A 19,826-nucleotide genomic window follows, 5' to 3' on the forward strand; every position below is an offset into this window, starting at 1 on the left:
CCTCCCCAATATTAGATAAAATAAGCCAAACACAGGAAAATAAAAATTAATCGGTACACTGATATGTCGAATTTTCTCCAAAATTATGAATTACGATTCAATCACACTTATCCCAAAAACGATTTCAGTAACTTTTTATCCACCACGAATGTCATTGTCCAAAATCATTCCAGTGACAGAAACATTGTTTCAAGGAAGAAGGTTGGTAAACCATTGGTTACTGGCGAAATTTGCAATTTAATTTAGACAAAACTACATAAAAACAAGAAAATATCCGTATGACCTGTCTATAGAAACTGCATATAGAAATATAAAATCAAGAATCAAATCTGAAATAAAGCAATCTAAAAAACAGTACTACTCTTTTAAGTTCTTGGAATGTCGAATACTAAGTGTTGGAAGTTTGTTAATAGAATACTAGGCACTGGGAATAAAGAGAATGTACTTCCAGAAAATTTTGAACCTCTGATTCTTGCCAATCAATTTAACTCGTATTTTAATGGTATTGGAAGAAATACTGTAGTTTCTATAGATGACTATAAATAATACATACATAGTTTTCAAAATTCATTTTTTCTTTTTCCAATATTATTGAAATTAAGAAAATTATTAACAAACTAAAACTTCATATCTTCTATCGGTGCAATGAACAAAAGTTTGGAAGCATTTTCCTGACAACGTCATTCAGATGTTCTCTGATCTAGTTAATAATTGTTTTCAAAGTGGTGTTTTTCCAGAATCACTCAAAAAGGAAATCATTACCTCTATTTATAAAATCGGTGACAAGAATGATCTCAGCAACTACAGACCAGTTTCAGTTCTCAGTACGCATCCAAAATACTGGAATCCATCATAAGATATAGATTATACTCATGCTAATAATTTTTTCTTAGAAAATCAACATGGTTTTCTGCCAAACAAAAGCACTGAAACTGCACTAATTGAATTTAGTAAATTGTAGTTAATAGCTTAGATAACTCAAAACAAACAATAGCAATTTTTCTTGATATACAAAAATATTTTGACAGCATCAATCACAGTATATTGTTTGCTAAATTGCACACATATGGAATTAGAGGAACTGCTCATAAATTATTTGAATCCTATCTTAATAATAGATCTCAATCTGTTAAATGGGGTGAGCATATTAGTAGTCCAGTGAACGGTCACAGAGGAATTCCGCAAGGAACTACTTTGGGACTGTTATTTTTTACTATTTATATTAATGATTTTTGTAACCTTGAACTAAATGCCAAAATAATTACATTTGCGGATGACACTGTGCTTTATTCTGGGAATGATCATCAACCATTGAATCATATTATTAACAACAATTTAATCAAAGTCTGAAATTGGTTTCGTTCAAATGACCTCAAAAAATTAATATTCTAAAAACAAAATACACTCATTGCCATAAAAATTTGCGCACCCAGAAGGGGTCGTCAAAATGAAATGAAATTTTACACATGTAAGCACTACGTTGATATAAGTAAGTGATTAGAAAATCCAAGAAAAAGGATCATTTATTGCAGAAAAAAGTACAGATGAACAGAAGTTTTAGTACTCTGTTGGACCCCCTCTAGCGCGAATGCACGATGCGATACGAGCGGGCATTGAGGCATACAAGTTCTGTATGATGTCCTGAGACATCTCGTTCCACAGTTGCTGTAAATGCGCCTCTAGTTCGGCCAACCTCGTAGGGTGTCCAACTTGCCGTCCCAAATGATCCCTGATATGCTCGATTGGTGACAAATCTGGGGATAGAGCAGGCCAGGGAAGGGTGGTAATGTGGCGGAGGCAGTCTTGTGACATCCTTGCTGTGTGTGGCCTAGCATTGTCTTGTTAAAAAATGGCTCCTGGGAGCCCTGCCATGAGTGGCAACACATGTGGCTGAAGGATGTTATGGACGTACCGCTGGGCTGTCATTGTGCCATGGATCAATATTAGGGGTGACCGTGTATCGTAAGCAATAGCACCCCATACCATGACACCAGCTGTGGGAGCGGTGTGTCGCTGTAAAGCGAAGGCAGGATTGAAGCGTTCACCACGGGGCCTCCACACACGAACACGATTGTCATCACTGCTCAAGTTGAATCTCGATTCGTCGCTGAAGACGACCTGGTTCCATTCCGTTGCAGTCCAATCCCGTCGTGCTCAACACCACTCCAAACGGAGGCGTTGGTAGGTGGGTGTCATTGGCAGCACACGTAATGGGCACCGCGATACCAGATGTCCTTCAGCCAGGCGCCTTGCGATGGTTCGGGAAGACACAGGGGCCCGTAGTGAAGCTGCTGCCTGTGTCTGGATAGCGGCCAATGAGGCAGTTGGCTCTACGCGTGCATTTCGGATGACGTGACGGTCTTCTCGACGACTGGTCTGTCGAGGGCGTCCTGAACCTGGTCGCCGTGTAAATGACGTCTCTTCTGTCCACTGGTCCCAACACCTCCTCACAGTAAAATCAGAATGGCCTAGTTGACGAGCTACTCGCCGAGCTGACCACCCAGCTTCCATCATCCCGATGATTCTTCCCCTATCGAACTCTGACAACTGCTCATATGGTCTTCGACGGTGGCGTAACGGCATGTCTACCTCAGCATTTCCTTTGCAAACAATTAAATACACTCCAGCAAGCTCTGCTTACCTGTTTTATACTCCAAGGAGACCGAAGTTCAACGCCCTCTAGTGGCATTACGCAATGCGCAATCACGCTGCATTTCTAATCATTTGCATATCTGCCCAACATGTATCTTCAGGTCAACTTTCGTTTTGATCCCACAATTATTTCTTGGTGCGCAAATTTTTATGGCAATGAGTGTATATTAGTTTCTCAAACTTCACTAATTTGGATACCAACTGTAATCTCAGTTTTCATAATAAAAACTGTCCTAATGATCTGTCAGTACTTCATTAGAACAAGTGAGCTTCATTAAATACCTAGGTATTGTTATAGATATAAATTTTAAATGGAAGTCCGATGTAAAACAAAATTAATCAAAACTTTGTTTTATAGTTTATGAATTTTATTATCTGAACAAGGCTGTCATATAGCGGGGGAAGGTGGGGGTGGGGGTCCCCTCAAAATTTGAAAATACACTTAAAATGGTATATATATATATATATATACACACATACATTGAGTACATGTGCTTTGTCCCTCCCCCCCCCCCCAGAAAAAGTTGAAATGATGGCCCTGCATCTGAAACATTATCTAAATACCCATTTTTTGCTGTCATATTACTATTCCCTTTTTCATTATCATCTATTATATGGGCTAACTGTTTGGGGCAGTGACTACGTCAATACGTTGCGACCCATCATCCAGACTCTAAAGAAAATAATCTGATCACTAACTGGCAATTATTCAACTCTGTCATTCGATCTCTACCGGTAACTTAATATACTCCCATTGTGGTATTTATACTTTTATAAATCAATTCTCCTACTTACTAAAATACAATTCAGTCTCCTCCTTAATTTATCAAGGACATCAAATAGATACAATAACATTCTAAACATTCCTTTAATACATAAAACAGTGAAGAAAAGCCATTTTACATACTTTATTCCGAAATTTTATAACAAACTGCCACATGATATTATTTTTTTCCCTTCCATACCGTTACTGAAAAAATGTTTAAAAAATTATCTTTTCTCAATAGCTAACATAAACGATCATTTTTGAAAAACAAAGAAAACAGCTCTATCGACCAATGCTAAATCAAATTTTATTAATGTCTAACTACACTTCCTGCTGTTTGCCTCCAATTGTCAAAGTTGTTAAACAATACTCACATCATTCCAGCATTCTATATTCTTCATTTATAATGCATATGAAAGCATACTGTATATCTAAAATGTCATATTGTATTCTTGCTCACAGATGCAGAATTATTTTGATATATTTATCAACCTTTTTTTTCCTTCTTTTCTGTTTATCTGTTTGTTCTGTCCTTGAAATTGAATTGTAATTGCTCATCGATACTTTGTATTCATCAGTACAGATCCACGGGATCTCTTGATAAATTTGTTTCATTATTATGTACTATTTCATCGTGTTAAATAAAGTTTTCAAAATATATATATATATTCATATTTTTGTGCCTTTATGTCAGCCGAATAGACATTAAGTACTGATCAATTTGATGTTGATTTGACTTACAGATCTGCAAACAGCTACAAATTTTTCCAAATATTGGAATATGAGGGTAATGGTGATGTTATTATATTTTTAAATTTAAATATTCGAAGCATCCGAAAAAATTTTGATGAATTTCTGGTATTTTTAAAATTGCTTAAGTATAAATTGATTTAATCTGTCTTATTGAGATATGGGCTCAGGAAAATGAAATATCAACATATGATGTAAATGATTGTTTGCTTTGCCGAGTATGATTATTTTGTTAAATTTAGAGATTACAATCGATCTGGAGGTGCTGTTATGTTTGTTAGACATGAACTTGGTGCTATCAAAAAAATTAGTGGAATTCAGAACCGCTGAAGTCATAAATGTGCATATTGATAATATAAAACTAGATATTTTGTTGATCTATAGATCACATCTGTTCACCATAAGTGAGTTCAACTTAGAATTGAATACCTTCCTCACAAAAAAAAGGTAACATGTTAATCATTGGGGACTGTAATATAAATATTCTTGCTCATAACACCAATGTCAATTACTACAAAGATACAATGCGCATAAATGGATTTAACCTATTAATAAATCAAATTTCAGAGAATCTAGAGATGAGGGCACTTGTATAGATCACGTTTATTATAGAAAAAAAATGAATACATATCGAAAATTGTGTATAATACTAAAATAACTGATCACTTTCCAATATTGGGATACATTTCTAAGAAACATGAGATAAAAACTCCCCAAAAAATACATAAAAATAATAAATTTTAAAAATTTTGAGGAATTTGCGGTAAATATAAACCTTAACAATGTATATGAAGATAATGATATTTGTAACAAATACAAACGATTCCATGATATTATTACGTTGTATAAAAACCTACTGGGAAACAAAAACCAGTAAAACGAAAAAATGATAAAAATTAGATCAACAAACATTTAAAAAATAAAATTAATATCAAAGAAAAACTCTACAAAATACACAAAAAACACTCCCATGTTAACTACTATGAAGATATAAAAATTTTGAAAAAGCTCTGAAACAGGAGATCAAGGTAGTAAAAAACAAATACTACAGGAAAAAGTTTTTAAATTGTAACAATGATATATTCGTAAACAATGGCAATTTATAAACTAAACTATAACAAATAAAAAATAAGAAAATTACCCTGCCAGATACAACAAACCATAAAAAATTGGCTTAAAACTTTAATGCAGATTTTATAAATCGAAACTTAGTGAGGATTCTAATATAGGAGCTTCTCCAAACTGTGATAGCAATGCATTGATATCTTCGATGATGATATCTGGCATTAAAAACAATGATCTACACAAGATAATATCTGAACTAAATGAACATTAAGTGACAGGACATAACGGTATAACGATAAAAATCATAGACAAATATCTTAATGACTTGTTACTATACCTAATAAATACTTCACTAATCGAAGGAATTTTCTATCCTGAACTCAAAGTATCTATCATGTAACCAATTTTTAAAAAAGGTGATAAAAACCTTTTAGCAAATTATAGACCTATTTCAGCACTCCCGGTTTTTTTGAAAATAGTTGAGAAAAAAATGAAAACAAAATTTGTTAGTTACTTGAAACGTATAAACTTCTTCGCTGAGAATTGGTACGGTATGGTTTTCAAACAGGAAAAAGCACTGAAATGGCAATCACGAAAGTGAATGAATACCTAAACCAGAGCTTCAACAACAATAATTATTCAATATCACTTTTTATTGACTTAAAAAGAGCTTTTGATAATGTAGATCCATTTCTGTTATTACATAAGATGGCGAGAGCGCTGGAATTCGTAGTGAGCTATTGCGGTGGTTCGAGATGTACTGTTATGGATGAATACAGGCAGTCCACATATAGAAAATGAAAAAAGTGGTTATCTATATATACCTTGAAATAAAAAAAGGAATAGCTCAGAGAACAGTACTCTGCCCCTCTTTTTCTGATATATATGAATGAGTTATGCCTTCTAGAATTGCATGGTAGAATAGCGTCTTATTTCTCACTTGATAACCAAAGTTGAAGATGATCTTAGACAGATTAACACATGGTTAGCAAAAAATAAATTACTTCCAAACGTAGAAAAAACAAAATTCATATGTCTAAAAACTAGAGATATAAAACCAGAAACCCCAATATCACTAAGATTGCATATTTGTAAATACCCCTCCCAAATCTGTTCTTGCAGTCACATAGATAGAGTAAGAGAATACGACTACTTAGGGATACAAGACGATCTAAAATAGAATAGCCATTCTAACAATGTCTGTAACATGATAAAAAAGCGAATTGCAGCTTTATATAGATTAAGAAGCATTGTAAGTCTGGAACTCCTTAGAACAGTTTTCTATGCTTGGATTCAATCAAGAGTAACTTACGCTATTACAGTATGGGGAGGTGCCTACCTCTATAACATCAAGAACTTAATTAACATCTATAATTGCATAAAACAGTTATTAAGGTAATAACATTTAATAATCCAGATCTACTGAAATCAGAAATTTTAATACTTTATCTAAGGCAAATTTATGTGTATAAAATGATAATTTTCATGACTAAAAACCATAATTTATTTCTCAAACTAACAACGATAGAACCTCAAATAGATACAACTTCTTGTATTCTCTCCAAAAACAAATAAATACCTTGTTCAAAAAAGTGTAAATCACCTAGGACCAACCATTTGTAACAAATTCGGAAAAAATTATCAAACCTTAGAATAAATAAACATCTCAAGAAAGAAATTTTCACATTTTCAAACTCTATTACAAATTTTGAAAAGTTTATTGAAAATATAAATAGGTAACCAAGGCAAAATTTGAAATATCTATTATAAAAAAATAATAATGAAAAAAATAAATCAAGAGCATGCTGTTTATTATATATAGAAGTTTTTTTAAGTTCTAGGACGGACCAAATGGGCCCCTAAGAGCTACATAGTGTATGTTTTGTGTTTTGTTCTGTTGTCTTTATTTATTTTGTATATTTGTATGACACAAATTGTATATTTATCTTGTATTACACAAATTTTTTGCACTATGATTTTGGAAGTGGTCTTGAAAGTATGTCATTCTTAATTTACATATCTTCATAATCAATTTGCTGTGCATTAAGGAATTTGGAAGTGTCCTTAAAAAAAATGTAATATATTGTGAGGAGAGAGAAAATAATTATCTGTGGTTGCTAGTAAAAACTGTTTTGACCCAAAATTGTTTTTTTACCAAGTTATTTTTGTCATTTTACTTTGGCTGAAGTCAATCTAGGATACTGAAACAGTGCTATGAAAAAAGAAATATATATTTATAATTTTTTTTAAATAAATTTTTTGAGTGATTTTATTGTGCTATGATTATGTTGTAGGGAAGGGGCAATAGGGGGTGCCCCCCCCTATTGTCCTAATTTTTCTGATGATGAGTGGGAGCCCTGACTATGTACCATAATATATATATATATTTATTTCCTCTGTGTTCCTTACCTTATCTTTTATCACACATGGACATACATTTTTCATCATCAGAATTTTCTCACTATATGCCTGTGGCCCACAGATTAATCACCATCATCATTAACCATTTTCAATCCACTGCTGGATATGAAGGTCTCCTCTAAATTTTTCCATTCTGCTGTCTGATGCTTTAGCCATCCAGTTGACTCCAGCCACTTTCCTGATCTCATCAATCCATCTTGCTTGGGGACGCCTTCTCGGACGTTTAACACCACAGGGGTACCAATCTAGAACACTTGTGGTCCATCTGTTGTCCGATCTTCTTGCAATATGTCCAGCCTATTTCCATTTCAAAATTTAATTCTTTCCATGATATCATATACCTTTGTGTGGTTCCTTATCCAAGTGATTCGTTTTCTGTCTCCTTGTAATGCCTAGCATACATCTTTCTATGCTCCTTTGTGTTGTCTGCAGCCTTTGTATCGTCTTGCTTGTAAGTGTCCATGTTTCAGCTCCATAAGTCATTGCTGGTGGCACACACTGGTTAAAAAATTTTCTTTTCAAGCATAATGGCATGTGACTTCAGAATTAGTTTTTGCCAAAATTGCTCCACCCAATCCTGATCCTTCTGTTCATTTCATTAATGATTCCATTGTCCATGGTAATTTCTTGTCTCAGGTATATAGCTTTCTACTTCTTTTATCTCTGTTTTGTTCAGCAAGATTGTCCTCTTCAACGCGAAGGAGTTGAACATAACTTTAGTCTTTTGCAGATTCATTCACCTTATTACTTGTCTTCACCAATTCTTGTATCATTTCTTCTAGTTCGTCTGGATTACTGCTAATAACAACAAATGTCATCTGCAAAACGCAAATGGTTGAGAAATTCTCCATTTATTTTAATTTCCTTTTTATCCCAATCCAGTTTTCTGAATACTTCTTCTAAAACAGCGGTAAAGAGTTTTGGTGAGATAGTATCACTCTGTTTGACTCCTTTTCCGAGTTTAATCTTTGCTCTTCCTTTATCCAAACGAATCGTTGCAGTTGTTTTGTCGTATATTTTTTGATGATATTGATATAAGTCTTCTCTACCCCAGTTATATCTAGAGCTTTAACAACAGCAGATGTGAAGGCAGTCAAATACTTTCTCAAAATCAATGAAGGCCATACACAATTGTAATTCGTATTCCTTGTGTGTCTCTATAAGTTCTCTGATTGTTTGGATGTGATCCATCGTACTGAATCCACAGATTAATATGTATAAAATATTAACTCAAAACAATTTTGAAACTGTTTTTTTTATTTTTATATACTGTTCATGAAAATAATTGTTTACTTTATTATTTTTACTTCTATTATATGTATAATTCTGTTGGATTTTGGTGCAAGCAGCACACATTTTGTTCAGACTCACGTGAAATCTCTCCTCTCGGCTGGGCTGGATTGCCCTCTTGGCATTGAATCTTTAGATCATGTTCTTTAGCTTCTCGGCCAGGACGAGTTTACTCTTGAGCTTACTGTACCATCTGTATAAATATGTCATACAAAAGATGTGATTGTCAGTATGAGTAAATTGGCTTCTTGGAGATTCATTTTCCTCTTAATTCTGTATTCCTGGTTTTCGTAACTGATAAAGTGTATTTTATTGTTAGTGTTGTGTATTTGAATGAACTAAATTCTCATAATGTATTTCCCATTTAAAATTCTACATTTTCATTTCTCAATTATTTTCAGGTCGAAGTCATTCAACAGCTCGATGATCTGCTGAATACAATGGAGAATGTAGGAAATGGTCTTCAAGATTTGCTCAATCAAGTTGAAGAGTCTATTGTCACGACACATTTGGAAGCATTATCCCTCAGTGATAACGAATTAGAAGTAAGTGGAAGATAGAAATTTCAATTGAAATACAAAACTTTACATTTTACTGTAACTTCATGTTGATCAGGGAGGATGATATCAGTATATTCACACTCACACATTTTATATTCATGGCAGTTCTTTAAAACTTTTCTTTCATTCACTATTTTCAAATGAGAGGTTTAATATTTTTACAAGAACATTCAGAATGAATAAAAATCTTTAATGATTTGAATGCTTGTTTGACTTGAGGCCCTGCTGGCTTACCTATTAAAAATGCCACTTTGTTGAACAACAAACACTTGAGCTTTTTCCCTCACTCTGCATGCAAGGGCATAACTGAGCATATCCGGGAGTTTTCAGGTCAGGAGACACCCATGATGTTATGAGATGACAGCTTTGCACAAGTGTGTGCTTGTGATGTGGATCCTTCCTTTCTGCCATTCTTTTCCCGTGTGTTTTTTTTTACAAGCTCTTCAGATTTGTGGGGTTCTAGTGTGCTTGAATAGAAAATAGCTCATTCTCGCATAATAACTCCTGGAATTTTTATTTTATGATCATTTCTGATTTATTTTGATTTATTGTCATTTCCTCCTTCACTGGACTCTGGAATGAATTTTGTAAATTTACTAGAAATTGCCCTGTGAAAATTCCTGGCCTGGAGTTAGGGAGGATGGGGTTCAGCCATTGACTCCCAGAAGGGTTCTTGGATGTTTTTCGAAAGGTGTTTGCAAAGTGTGTGTGATAAAGGTTTTTAAACTACGGGGTGCATACGGATGAATAGGCATGAGAATGTTAAAATTTTTGAGTTTTTCCAGAGCCAGTTATCTTTGTTAGCCAAGGTATTAGAATGAGTTTCACTTGATCGATTCCCATTGTCAGAATTCAAGCAAAAGTCACAAGTTCATAACATTTTTTTGACAAACTACTGCAGTTGACTAGAATTTCCAATTAATTATTCATGACATGAACCACAAAAATCAGTTATCTAAAATTAATAAATTTGTAAGAGTTAGAAATGTTTAAAATAATTTGTGACTTCTGCTTGAACACTGACAATATTCAATTCAGTCGTACCTTGATATTCAACAAATTCTTTGATACATTTTTTCTGAAATTTTGCTGAAAATTATGGTAAAAATTTAAGGTTTATTTAAGGAATAAAAATCCTGAATATAATAATTTTTTTCAAACTATCCTTAATTTATTTTTGTATTCCTTGTCACCCAAAACCACAATCCGAAGATCGATTTTCAGCTCTTCTTTAGAAGCAAACAAAGAAGGGGGGGGGGGTAGTAGAATTAGTAAAGTAGACAGTAAGAATATGCCTGGGAATGTTTCATTGATCAATTAAGTCACTCCCAAGTTTGGGCTCTGTCTTGACAAGCACGGCGGGTTATCGGAAGAATTTTTCGGCTAGTGAACAAATGACAATTTCTACAGAATTTGAATTTTGATAGAAACGTTGGACGTACTAAACAAACTTCTATCAAGCAATTTTTTCATGCATCCTGACTTTATTCTTACGTCTATATATATTTTTTCCATTGTTGTCAGAAATAACTTGTAACAATGACCTACCCTCACAGTAATTATAATTCAAAATATAAAACACTTTAATCTACATAAAAGTGTTTTGCTATTGAACATATCTATCAGGTTAAAAAAAAAAACTAGTTGACAACATTGACAATAAGTTTTTGACTATCCAAAACCTAATCCTGATGCCCTATCACACATATATTTTGAATAAATAGCTTTATTTTGCTTGGTAAATTGAACATAAGTAATGGAGTAATTTAGATAAATAGACCATAAAATGATATTTTATATGCTCTAAACTTTATTTTTAATTCTAAATTGCAAATTATAATTCATATTTAGTTTTAATTACTGTAATAAATTAATGTTTAAGTATAAAACATTGTCATAAGCAAAAAAGTAGGTTTTTCATCATGTTATACAGTTGAATCCCATTATAATGAATTCCAGGAGACCAGAGAAATCACTTCGTAATAACGAAACTTTGTTATAAAGTAATTACAGATTTTTACATTGTTCCGATGTAAATTTATTTAGGGGGGATTTGAATTTTAGGGGAAGTTTTCATTAAAACAGAAATCGGCAGACACCTATTGTGTTCAAAACATTATCCAAAAGCATTCATTTAGGTTTTTGATGGTTTTCAACTGTTTAAACCAGTTTTTCACGCTTGTTATGTCAAAAAATACAACCCTGTTGAGAACCAATGGTTTATGATCCTCATCAATGTGAACCTGGTTTAACAATTTCCTCGATTTAGTGAATAACATTTTCAGTTTCTTCCAATTCATTAAATCAGGGTTCAACTGCATAAACTTTTGAAACTTAATTTCTTCATCTTTTTTTGTAGGAGGGACAAGTAATGGTGCAAATAGTGACAAAGAACATTGACATCAGTTATAAGAACACTATCAAAGAATTAAGGGAACTGCTACTTACAAAAACCAAATACATCCAGTCCCTGAAAGTTTGACCAGGATGCAATTCGCTACTTTAGTGATTTTTTTTATTTAGTGAAAAAAACAAACAAAAATTGTGGCATGTTGTAAAGGAAGATCTTCATCTTGTGTCTTCTAACTCTGTCGAATTTATGGAACAAAAAAATTTTTAAAAGAAGTCTACTTCTATATGAAATGGAGGAAGAAAAAGACAATTCTGTGTACAGTGATACTGAATCAGCCGGTTATGTGTCCATTGTATATGAAGCACTCAGGTTTTGATTTTTTTCTCCCCGCATTTCGTAATAATTATAACACATATACATTTTTTTTCATTGAAAAATGAACAATACACAATAGATAATGAAATTTTTCGTTTTTTTACTATCGCTTATAAGCGTTTTGGAGTGCCAGTAAATGTAATTGCGAGCGTGACATATAGTTTCAATGTTGAAGTTTGAATTGTTTCGAGTATTCGTTTTTCTTTTCTGTTACATTTACTGTTTGTTTTTAATTCATGACAGTATATTATACATTCAAGTAATTATTGTATTTTTTGTAGCGACTTCATCATTTATATTGTTAGCTAGTTAAGAAAAACTTTTTTCCCAAAAAATTAAGTGTATTTGTTGATGAAATAATATAAGAATGTGCATCAAACTGTTCTGGTGGTGGAATGCACGGAAACAATATTTTTTTTATGTAATCCATGGTCAAAATGAAGGAACTCCCTCGTTGATGTTTTGAAAGAGGTAGTCTCTTGGCTCACCTCACCTCCGAAATTTCCAGATATTTCATGCCTCGATTCACAGACAAAAAAGAGCCTTGCAACCTCCACTAGAATTTGATGAGGTGTTCTCATCTTTAGAATTTTGGTGACAGCCAAGAATAATATTCCTGGTGTGTATAATGTGTATTTCTGTGAGTAATATTCTACTCCCGCCTTCATAATAGGCAGTTGTGTGGGTATCATTCTGGTTTTGCAGCCCATCGGGTTTCAACCCCCTTGACTAAGGTGTGCTAACGGAGGACCATGTTTTTTCTCCATGAAGGTAGAAACTTTTTCTCCATTTAACTAGGTCCCAAATTTGAAAAAAAAAAATTCAGTGGCCAACATCTTTGACTCTAGTTATTGAAAGAGTGCCAGAGTGGCACAGTGATAAGATGCTTGTCTATTAGTCTATCACCATGAATGTCTGAGGAAAACCATAGATAACAAGTTTTTTCCCAAACCTGAGGCGACCGCCATTGGATGGTGCCTTCATTTTTTACCTAACTTGATCACTAGCAAATTACTGTAGGGCAGTACGGGCATAGTTGGTGTGTGGTACAGTAGCGGTAGTCACTGGGAGGGCCCCCTTTTTAATGCCTGCTTTGCCCAGGGCAGTTGGTTTCTGTAAAAATGTATCTCTCTCCCTCTTTTATTTTTATGAGAACTTTTTCTCGAATATGTATTTTATGGGAAAGAAAAAAACTTTCAGTGCATTCTACCACCTTCAAAAGTTTGCCCATATCTTTCTTTTTAGATGCTGATCCCTATCACAATTAATTGCCATGGAGATTGACAATCTTCAATATAAAAGAAAACTTTACTACCATCAGACCTGTATACTATGTCGTCACTTTTCCCAAATGCAAATAGGAAAATACCAGTTAATTTCATGTGAAAAATAAAAACAATTAAGTGTACTTAATACAGTTATAAAATTAATATAGTCGCTCATTATAATGACTCCTGTCGTTTCAAGGAAAACAGCACGTTATATTGAGAGGTTGTTGTAACAAAAGTTAAGTGAAAAAGTTCACTTAAGAGATTGGATACGTTAAGAAAGTTATACTTCCCATTTTGTTATAAGAGCAGTTGCATTGAAAATGTCTCATGTTGGAAAATATAGTAAAATTAAAGTAATTAATAAACACACTGCACGTACACTATACAGTCGTCCCTCTTTAATCGGAGGGGTTACCATCCAGGGAGTGACCGCAAATATAGAAAATCTGTGAATACTCAGAACTCTAAAATTTTGTTCCTTTGGAATCTCATTTTTACAGTATCTGCTTTGCATGGAAGAAGCAGAGAAAGGTGGGGGAATTCAGTGATTCAAGGCAATGCTTTCTGGAAATAATTATGTCCATTAGTTGTCTTTTCTGAATTCCAGTAAATTTGTTAGGGTATAGTTAACTAACAAGGCTCTTTCACCAATTTTTCTACCTGTGAAAAATGTACCACAGATATCTATTATATGCGTCTATTTCACGAAAACATTCCATTGCCTATTTAAATTTATGAAGCTTTTGTTATGTTGCTCATAATAAACTTGTCTTTTAATTCTCAATTACGATCATCTTCGTAAGGTGTTGCTTCGGTTTCAGAAGCAGTCAGCTCAATTAATCCCTCTTCAGTTCATTTCTAAATCACTATTACTTAATTCTCTAATTTCTTTTATCACTACATCAGTAGACCCTTTTCCATTAGCAATCCAGAAAAAGTGTTTTCATTTAGTCCAAGCTTCTGTCTTGTTCATACAAAATACTGGGAAATGTGACTTAATCTTTCCTTCAGTGATCATAGATTTGCAGATTGAATAACGAAGACTATATATAGTGTGCAAGTTGTGCAATACATAAAACGTCAATATCATTTTTTTTATTATATAAACAAATCACAAAAACACAAACATATATGCAAATACAAACACACACACAGATACAAACATAAAAACACATAAGTGTAAACACTTTGCGACCCCAACAGACTTAGTAAGTCCTTCTAGCCAGTCCAAAGTGGGTTATAATTGTACCCACGGAAAAACAGCACTTTATACATGAGGTACATGTAGATCCAGAGCTATGTAGTAAGAAGCAGGTAGATCCAGAGCTATGTAGTAAGAAGCAGGTGTAGCTACAGCAACAGCTGATCAAATTGTGGCTGAGAAAAAGATGCTTATAACAAATATGGATGCCATATATTTCTAAAATATAGCGACCCAATTAAAAATGCAATCACGAAAACTAAAGACATATATACGTGATAAAATATAATACAGTGCTGGCACACATAAATAATATTTATGGCTCTCTCTCTAAGCATAAAAAAAATGATATATTTGACTGTATATCATTGACTGTGTATATCACTGTTCATTGATGCCATAATAACAGGAAACAGCTGCAATGGAGCTAACCGTTGTCAGTATTTTGAATTTCTCTTGGGAGTTTTTCACTTTTAGAAACTTTTAAACTAGTCTTGTATAAATATTTTCAGGAGCACCAGAAAAGCCTTTAACAGAGATTTTTTAAACATTTATTTAATACAAATTTGTATATTGTTCCGATACAAGAATTATTACCTCAACAGTGTTTTCCAAAAAAAATAATAAGAAATAAGTTGCCAATAAAAAAACTGAATATGAAATCTGCAAATACCAAAGGCAGACTGTATAGTCATAAATGGAAGTGTTTACTGAAAAAAATGTTTTTGCTCAACCCGGTATAATGAAAAAGCTAAAAATGATTTGTTACTTCTCGGCCGGGATTACACTATAAAAGTTTCATAAAAGTTTTTTTTTTATAAAACTTGAAAAATTTAACCAATAAGGTTATCGGTTACATTTGAGCAAATGCAACCGATGCCCTTATTGGTTCGATTTTTTAAGTTTTATAAATGAACTTAAACTTTTATAGTGTGATTCTGGCCTTTCACAATATATTTTACATGGCATTTTCAATGTTTGCTTGCATTTTTATGAAAATGCAAATAAAATATGAAGTTTACTCTAAAAATTCTAATTTTCATCATTGCTTATAACAAGTCAAGTTTTCAACGAAATTTTATGATACTTAGGGAATTTAACAATGTAAAACAACTTCACGCTATTCTAGAACTTGAAATTAAATCATATGCTTCATGAGATATAAGCATTTAAAGGAAATAGTTTTAATGCTCGTAAGATATCAGTTTTATTTTTTATCATTTGATTGCCAACTTTGGTGAAAATAACCTTTGAATATCATGAAAAAAAAAGATCAAAAACGCATATTGGATTAAGAATTCAGCAATGCTCATCACACATCATCGATACTTCTATGATTTTGTGATATCCTGATGATTGTATCTTATGCTGATCCTATCGAGATTGTGAAGTTTTGCTAAAAAAACAGCTGATCAATTTCAAATTAGCTGCTATCGGCTCCACAGTAGTAACAACAGGATTAATGATTAATGTCCAATTCAGATCTACTACTGGAGGTTTATCAATTCAATGTCTTTGTTCATAAAATTCATGGTCAAGACCAAAGATGGCAACATTACATTGTATATTCATATGATATTGCCACATGCTTTCTCATATAGTCCAAGCCAATGCACATGTACTTTTGCGCTGATAGAAATGTCCTGTTTTTTGACTCTTAAAGCAAAAACTGAAATATTCTAGATTTACATACATAATCAAGAAAGACACCACTTATTTGATCACGTTGATTTAAATTGGCATTAAAATATTCATATAATAACCCCTTTTATATATCAGATGTTTTAATTTTGTGAAACCCCTTTCGGGATGTCAAGGAAACAAATTTTTTCTGGATGTCATGCCGAGATGAAAAAAAAACCATCTCATCACTGGGACTTGAACTCAGGCCCTCTTGAAAACTTGGTAAGCATGCTACTATTTACACCACTGGTGGCACGACCCTGCCTTCATTATTTTACACACTGTGGCACAAGACACTGAAGTATAGGCATTAGTAGCCTCTCTTAACTTCAGCAAATGGCCCCCAGGTGGTACGGTAGAGAGATGGACAGCTTTTTTCTCAGAAAAAAAGGCGAAGAAAAATAAAGCTATATATCTCTACCATCCCACCTGTGCCCCATTTGCTGAAGTTACAAGAGGCTACTAATGCCTCTACTTCAGTGCCTCATGCCACTGTGCATGAAATAACGACAACAGGGTGTCGTTATCATATCGTATATAGTGGTGTAGATGGTTCCCCAGCATGGCCGATGCCACATGGGTAAAATGCTTATATCCCAGAAGGGACAGAGCCCTGGCCTTGTTTGGTCTGCCAGTGGTGTAGATCACTGGTTCTCAACTGGTGGCCTTCTAGTGGTACTGGGATACTTCAAGGGGACCACAGAAGAAAATGGAGAAAGGGGCCATGACAGGTGATTTGGAGGGCTGCAGAGAGCTGAGAAGAAAAATTAAGGTGTGAAGAAATAAAGCTTTTATATTATTTCTATATTATTACTATACACTTATACAGAATCCAACAAAACCACCCATGAAACCAGGGCCGTCTTAGGGCAACCACCTACATTTTATGGCAGGTTCCCTAGGATGGGGATTTTCACAGAAACCCCCCCCCCCCCATATTAAATTTTGAGTGAAAAACAAAAAATGATGAAAACCATATCAGGCCCCGGGCTACTGCTCTGTCAGTCCCACTCTTGTGAGAGGTCATGCCCTGGGTCTCATTTCCAAAAGTGACCCCACCCCTCATGATATTTTCTATAGTATAATAAATTTTGAAAATAAGTAGGGAATATGTAAGCTGTTTATTTCTAGTATGGGACTACCACAGCATCACTTTGCCTAAGGCGCTCATGATGTTGAGACTGCCCTGAATAGACCTCGGACTAGCGGGGAGCTCAATAAATTCTAGGCCAAAGTGGTCTGGAGGCCAATCTTATTTGCAAAATTTTCATTCAGTATAAATTCACTGAAAAAATCAATTCAATACGTATAAATGATCTGGCTACCAGATGAGGGTCGAAGACTCTGGGTAAGACAGGGGAGCCACGAGAAAAAAAATATGCTTCAAAGGGGGCCATGGGCAAAAAAGGTTAAGAAAAGCTAGTGTAGATGGTAGCATGCTTGCCCAGCTTGCAAGAGGGCCTGGGTTTGAGTCCTGGTGGCGACCATTCAACTTTTTTTCACCTCTGCCATACTATTCAGAAAATATGTTTTCTTTATATTTTGTGCTAAGAAAAAAAATCCCATCTGTCTCTCAACTTCTAATTTTTTGACACAAACAGAAAAATAATAATTTGACATTTTAGGATGCATTTAGTCTACTTTAAGCAAATTTTTTGGTGCCGATATGCTTCAGAAAAACCTCTTTGAAGACAGAAATGCAAATTACAGCCAGGCTGTAAATTTCGTCTTTCTAACTTGAGCATTTCATGAACTGTGCTCCTACATTTCTGGGACAGGCCTAATTTTTTTAAAAAACAAACGTGCAAATACAACAGAATGATACAAACATAATTTCGTTTGAATCGTGAAAACATTTGAATTTTTTTAAAGTTGCAATTTGTAATTTTTATAATATTACAGAAGTAAATTGGACTTGATGCTTTTTCATTTTAAGTTCGATTTAGTTTTTTTTTTTCGAAAATTGTTCAAGAATGTGATGGATTTGACGTTTTCCTGAAAATAAGACTCGTATGTGCGATGATATTTTTAGGTTATTATAATTCATTTTTATACTTAATTATTTTAAAATGTCATAAATGAATTATTGAGTGCAAAAAATAAAAATTGTTATATAGGAAAAAGTATTCGCATGATGAACTGTAATTTTTTTCGGCAGTTGTATCTTCTGAATAAATTTTATTTTTCAAATGTCATTTGGAAGTTATTGTGGTTGTGGCTATATGTGCTAGGGGTCGTGCAAAAAATTATATCAGTAGTATCAGACACCGATCGTGTGCTTCTACTAAAAAGTATGGTTTGGAGCTATTCAAGTATTCAGGAGATTTGTAGCTATTTTTGAACTCCCCATCAGCAAAATTTCATCAGCTCTGCTTCCAAATGCACATTGGGATCAGAGACGTAGGAGGAGGGAAACGCATGAGCCGCCCCCCACCAGGCAATCAAAAAATACTGAAAGAAAATTTAAATATTGGAAGAAAATACCTTTTTATATTATTACAATCCTATTTCAAGGCAAAGAACGCAAATTTCTCTTAAAGAAATTCATCGCGACCCACCCTTTAAGTCAGCGGTTTTCAACTTTTTCCTAGTCGCGAGCACTACCTGTACCCATCATCAAAGGAAGAGCATCCTTACAGCAAGTTTGATATGTGAATGCAAGAAATCAGGATGATTTCAAACCTTGAACACAATTTGCACAAGGTGTTTAATTGGAACGTTGATCAAGTGCTCACCAGTACGAAATCACTAACATTGAGTATTTTGAGTGCTTCAGGGAGCAATGGGTTGAAGATGCCTGCTCCAAGTCATATATGCTCGTCCCATGGAACTCTGGGTTATCTGATGAGGCCAGCCACCTCAAACCTATATTTGTAAAAATGAAATAAGTGATCACATCAAAGATAGCTTAAATAATCTGAGATACATTTTCAGGTCACTCGAGTGATCTGTGGCACAGTTCCAGAATGCTTAAGCAATCCATGGCACATTTACAAATCCCTTAAGTGAAGTGTGGCAGTTTTAAAGCACTTAAGCAACCCACTACACACTTCTAAAACACTTGAGCAGCCTGGATACATTTCTAGATCATTTGAATGATCTGCGGAACATTTAGAAGACTTATAAATAAGAAGAGTGTGAGTTCAAATGCCCACAAACTAGCGAAACATTTTTCTTGTTTTTGACATTCCCAGAAAAGGTTTTATTAAGAATACTTGATATTTTTACAGAGGGTGGTTGATGACATAAGCATCATTTATACACGTCTCCTCATCTAGGAGGTCTCTCCTAGATGAGTTTTATTTTAATCTCCTCATTAAAAGTCAACAAATACGAAACCCCCTATCAATGCTGGCATAATACTTTAACTATAAAAAAAGATAGAATGTCGAACACTTTCTTCTTGAACCACGGCAAATTTTTTATTGATATCAGACTG

The 19,826-nt window shown here is 33.9% G+C and overlaps 1 protein-coding gene across 1 annotated transcript in view; it reads left to right on the forward strand.

Annotated features, from left to right (window-relative positions):
* The window catches only part of psidin (phagocyte signaling impaired), a 134,943-nt gene extending 119,626 nt beyond the window's left edge, over positions 1-15,317 (forward strand). Inside the window, exons 27-28 of the mRNA XM_089232282.1 lie at positions 9,346-9,489; positions 11,864-15,317. Of these exons, the coding sequence (XP_089088408.1) occupies positions 9,346-9,489; positions 11,864-11,986 (267 nt within the window). The 3' untranslated portion in view covers positions 11,987-15,317. The remainder of the gene's footprint in view (positions 1-9,345; positions 9,490-11,863) is intronic.
* Positions 15,318-19,826: the final 4,509 nt, after the last annotated feature.

This window comes from Pholcus phalangioides, unplaced genomic scaffold (genome assembly GCF_987345545.1).
Source record: "Pholcus phalangioides strain wild (caught in Gottingen) unplaced genomic scaffold, Ppha-v1.0 ptg000005l_1, whole genome shotgun sequence".
NCBI classification, from domain to species: domain Eukaryota; kingdom Metazoa; phylum Arthropoda; class Arachnida; order Araneae; family Pholcidae; genus Pholcus; species Pholcus phalangioides.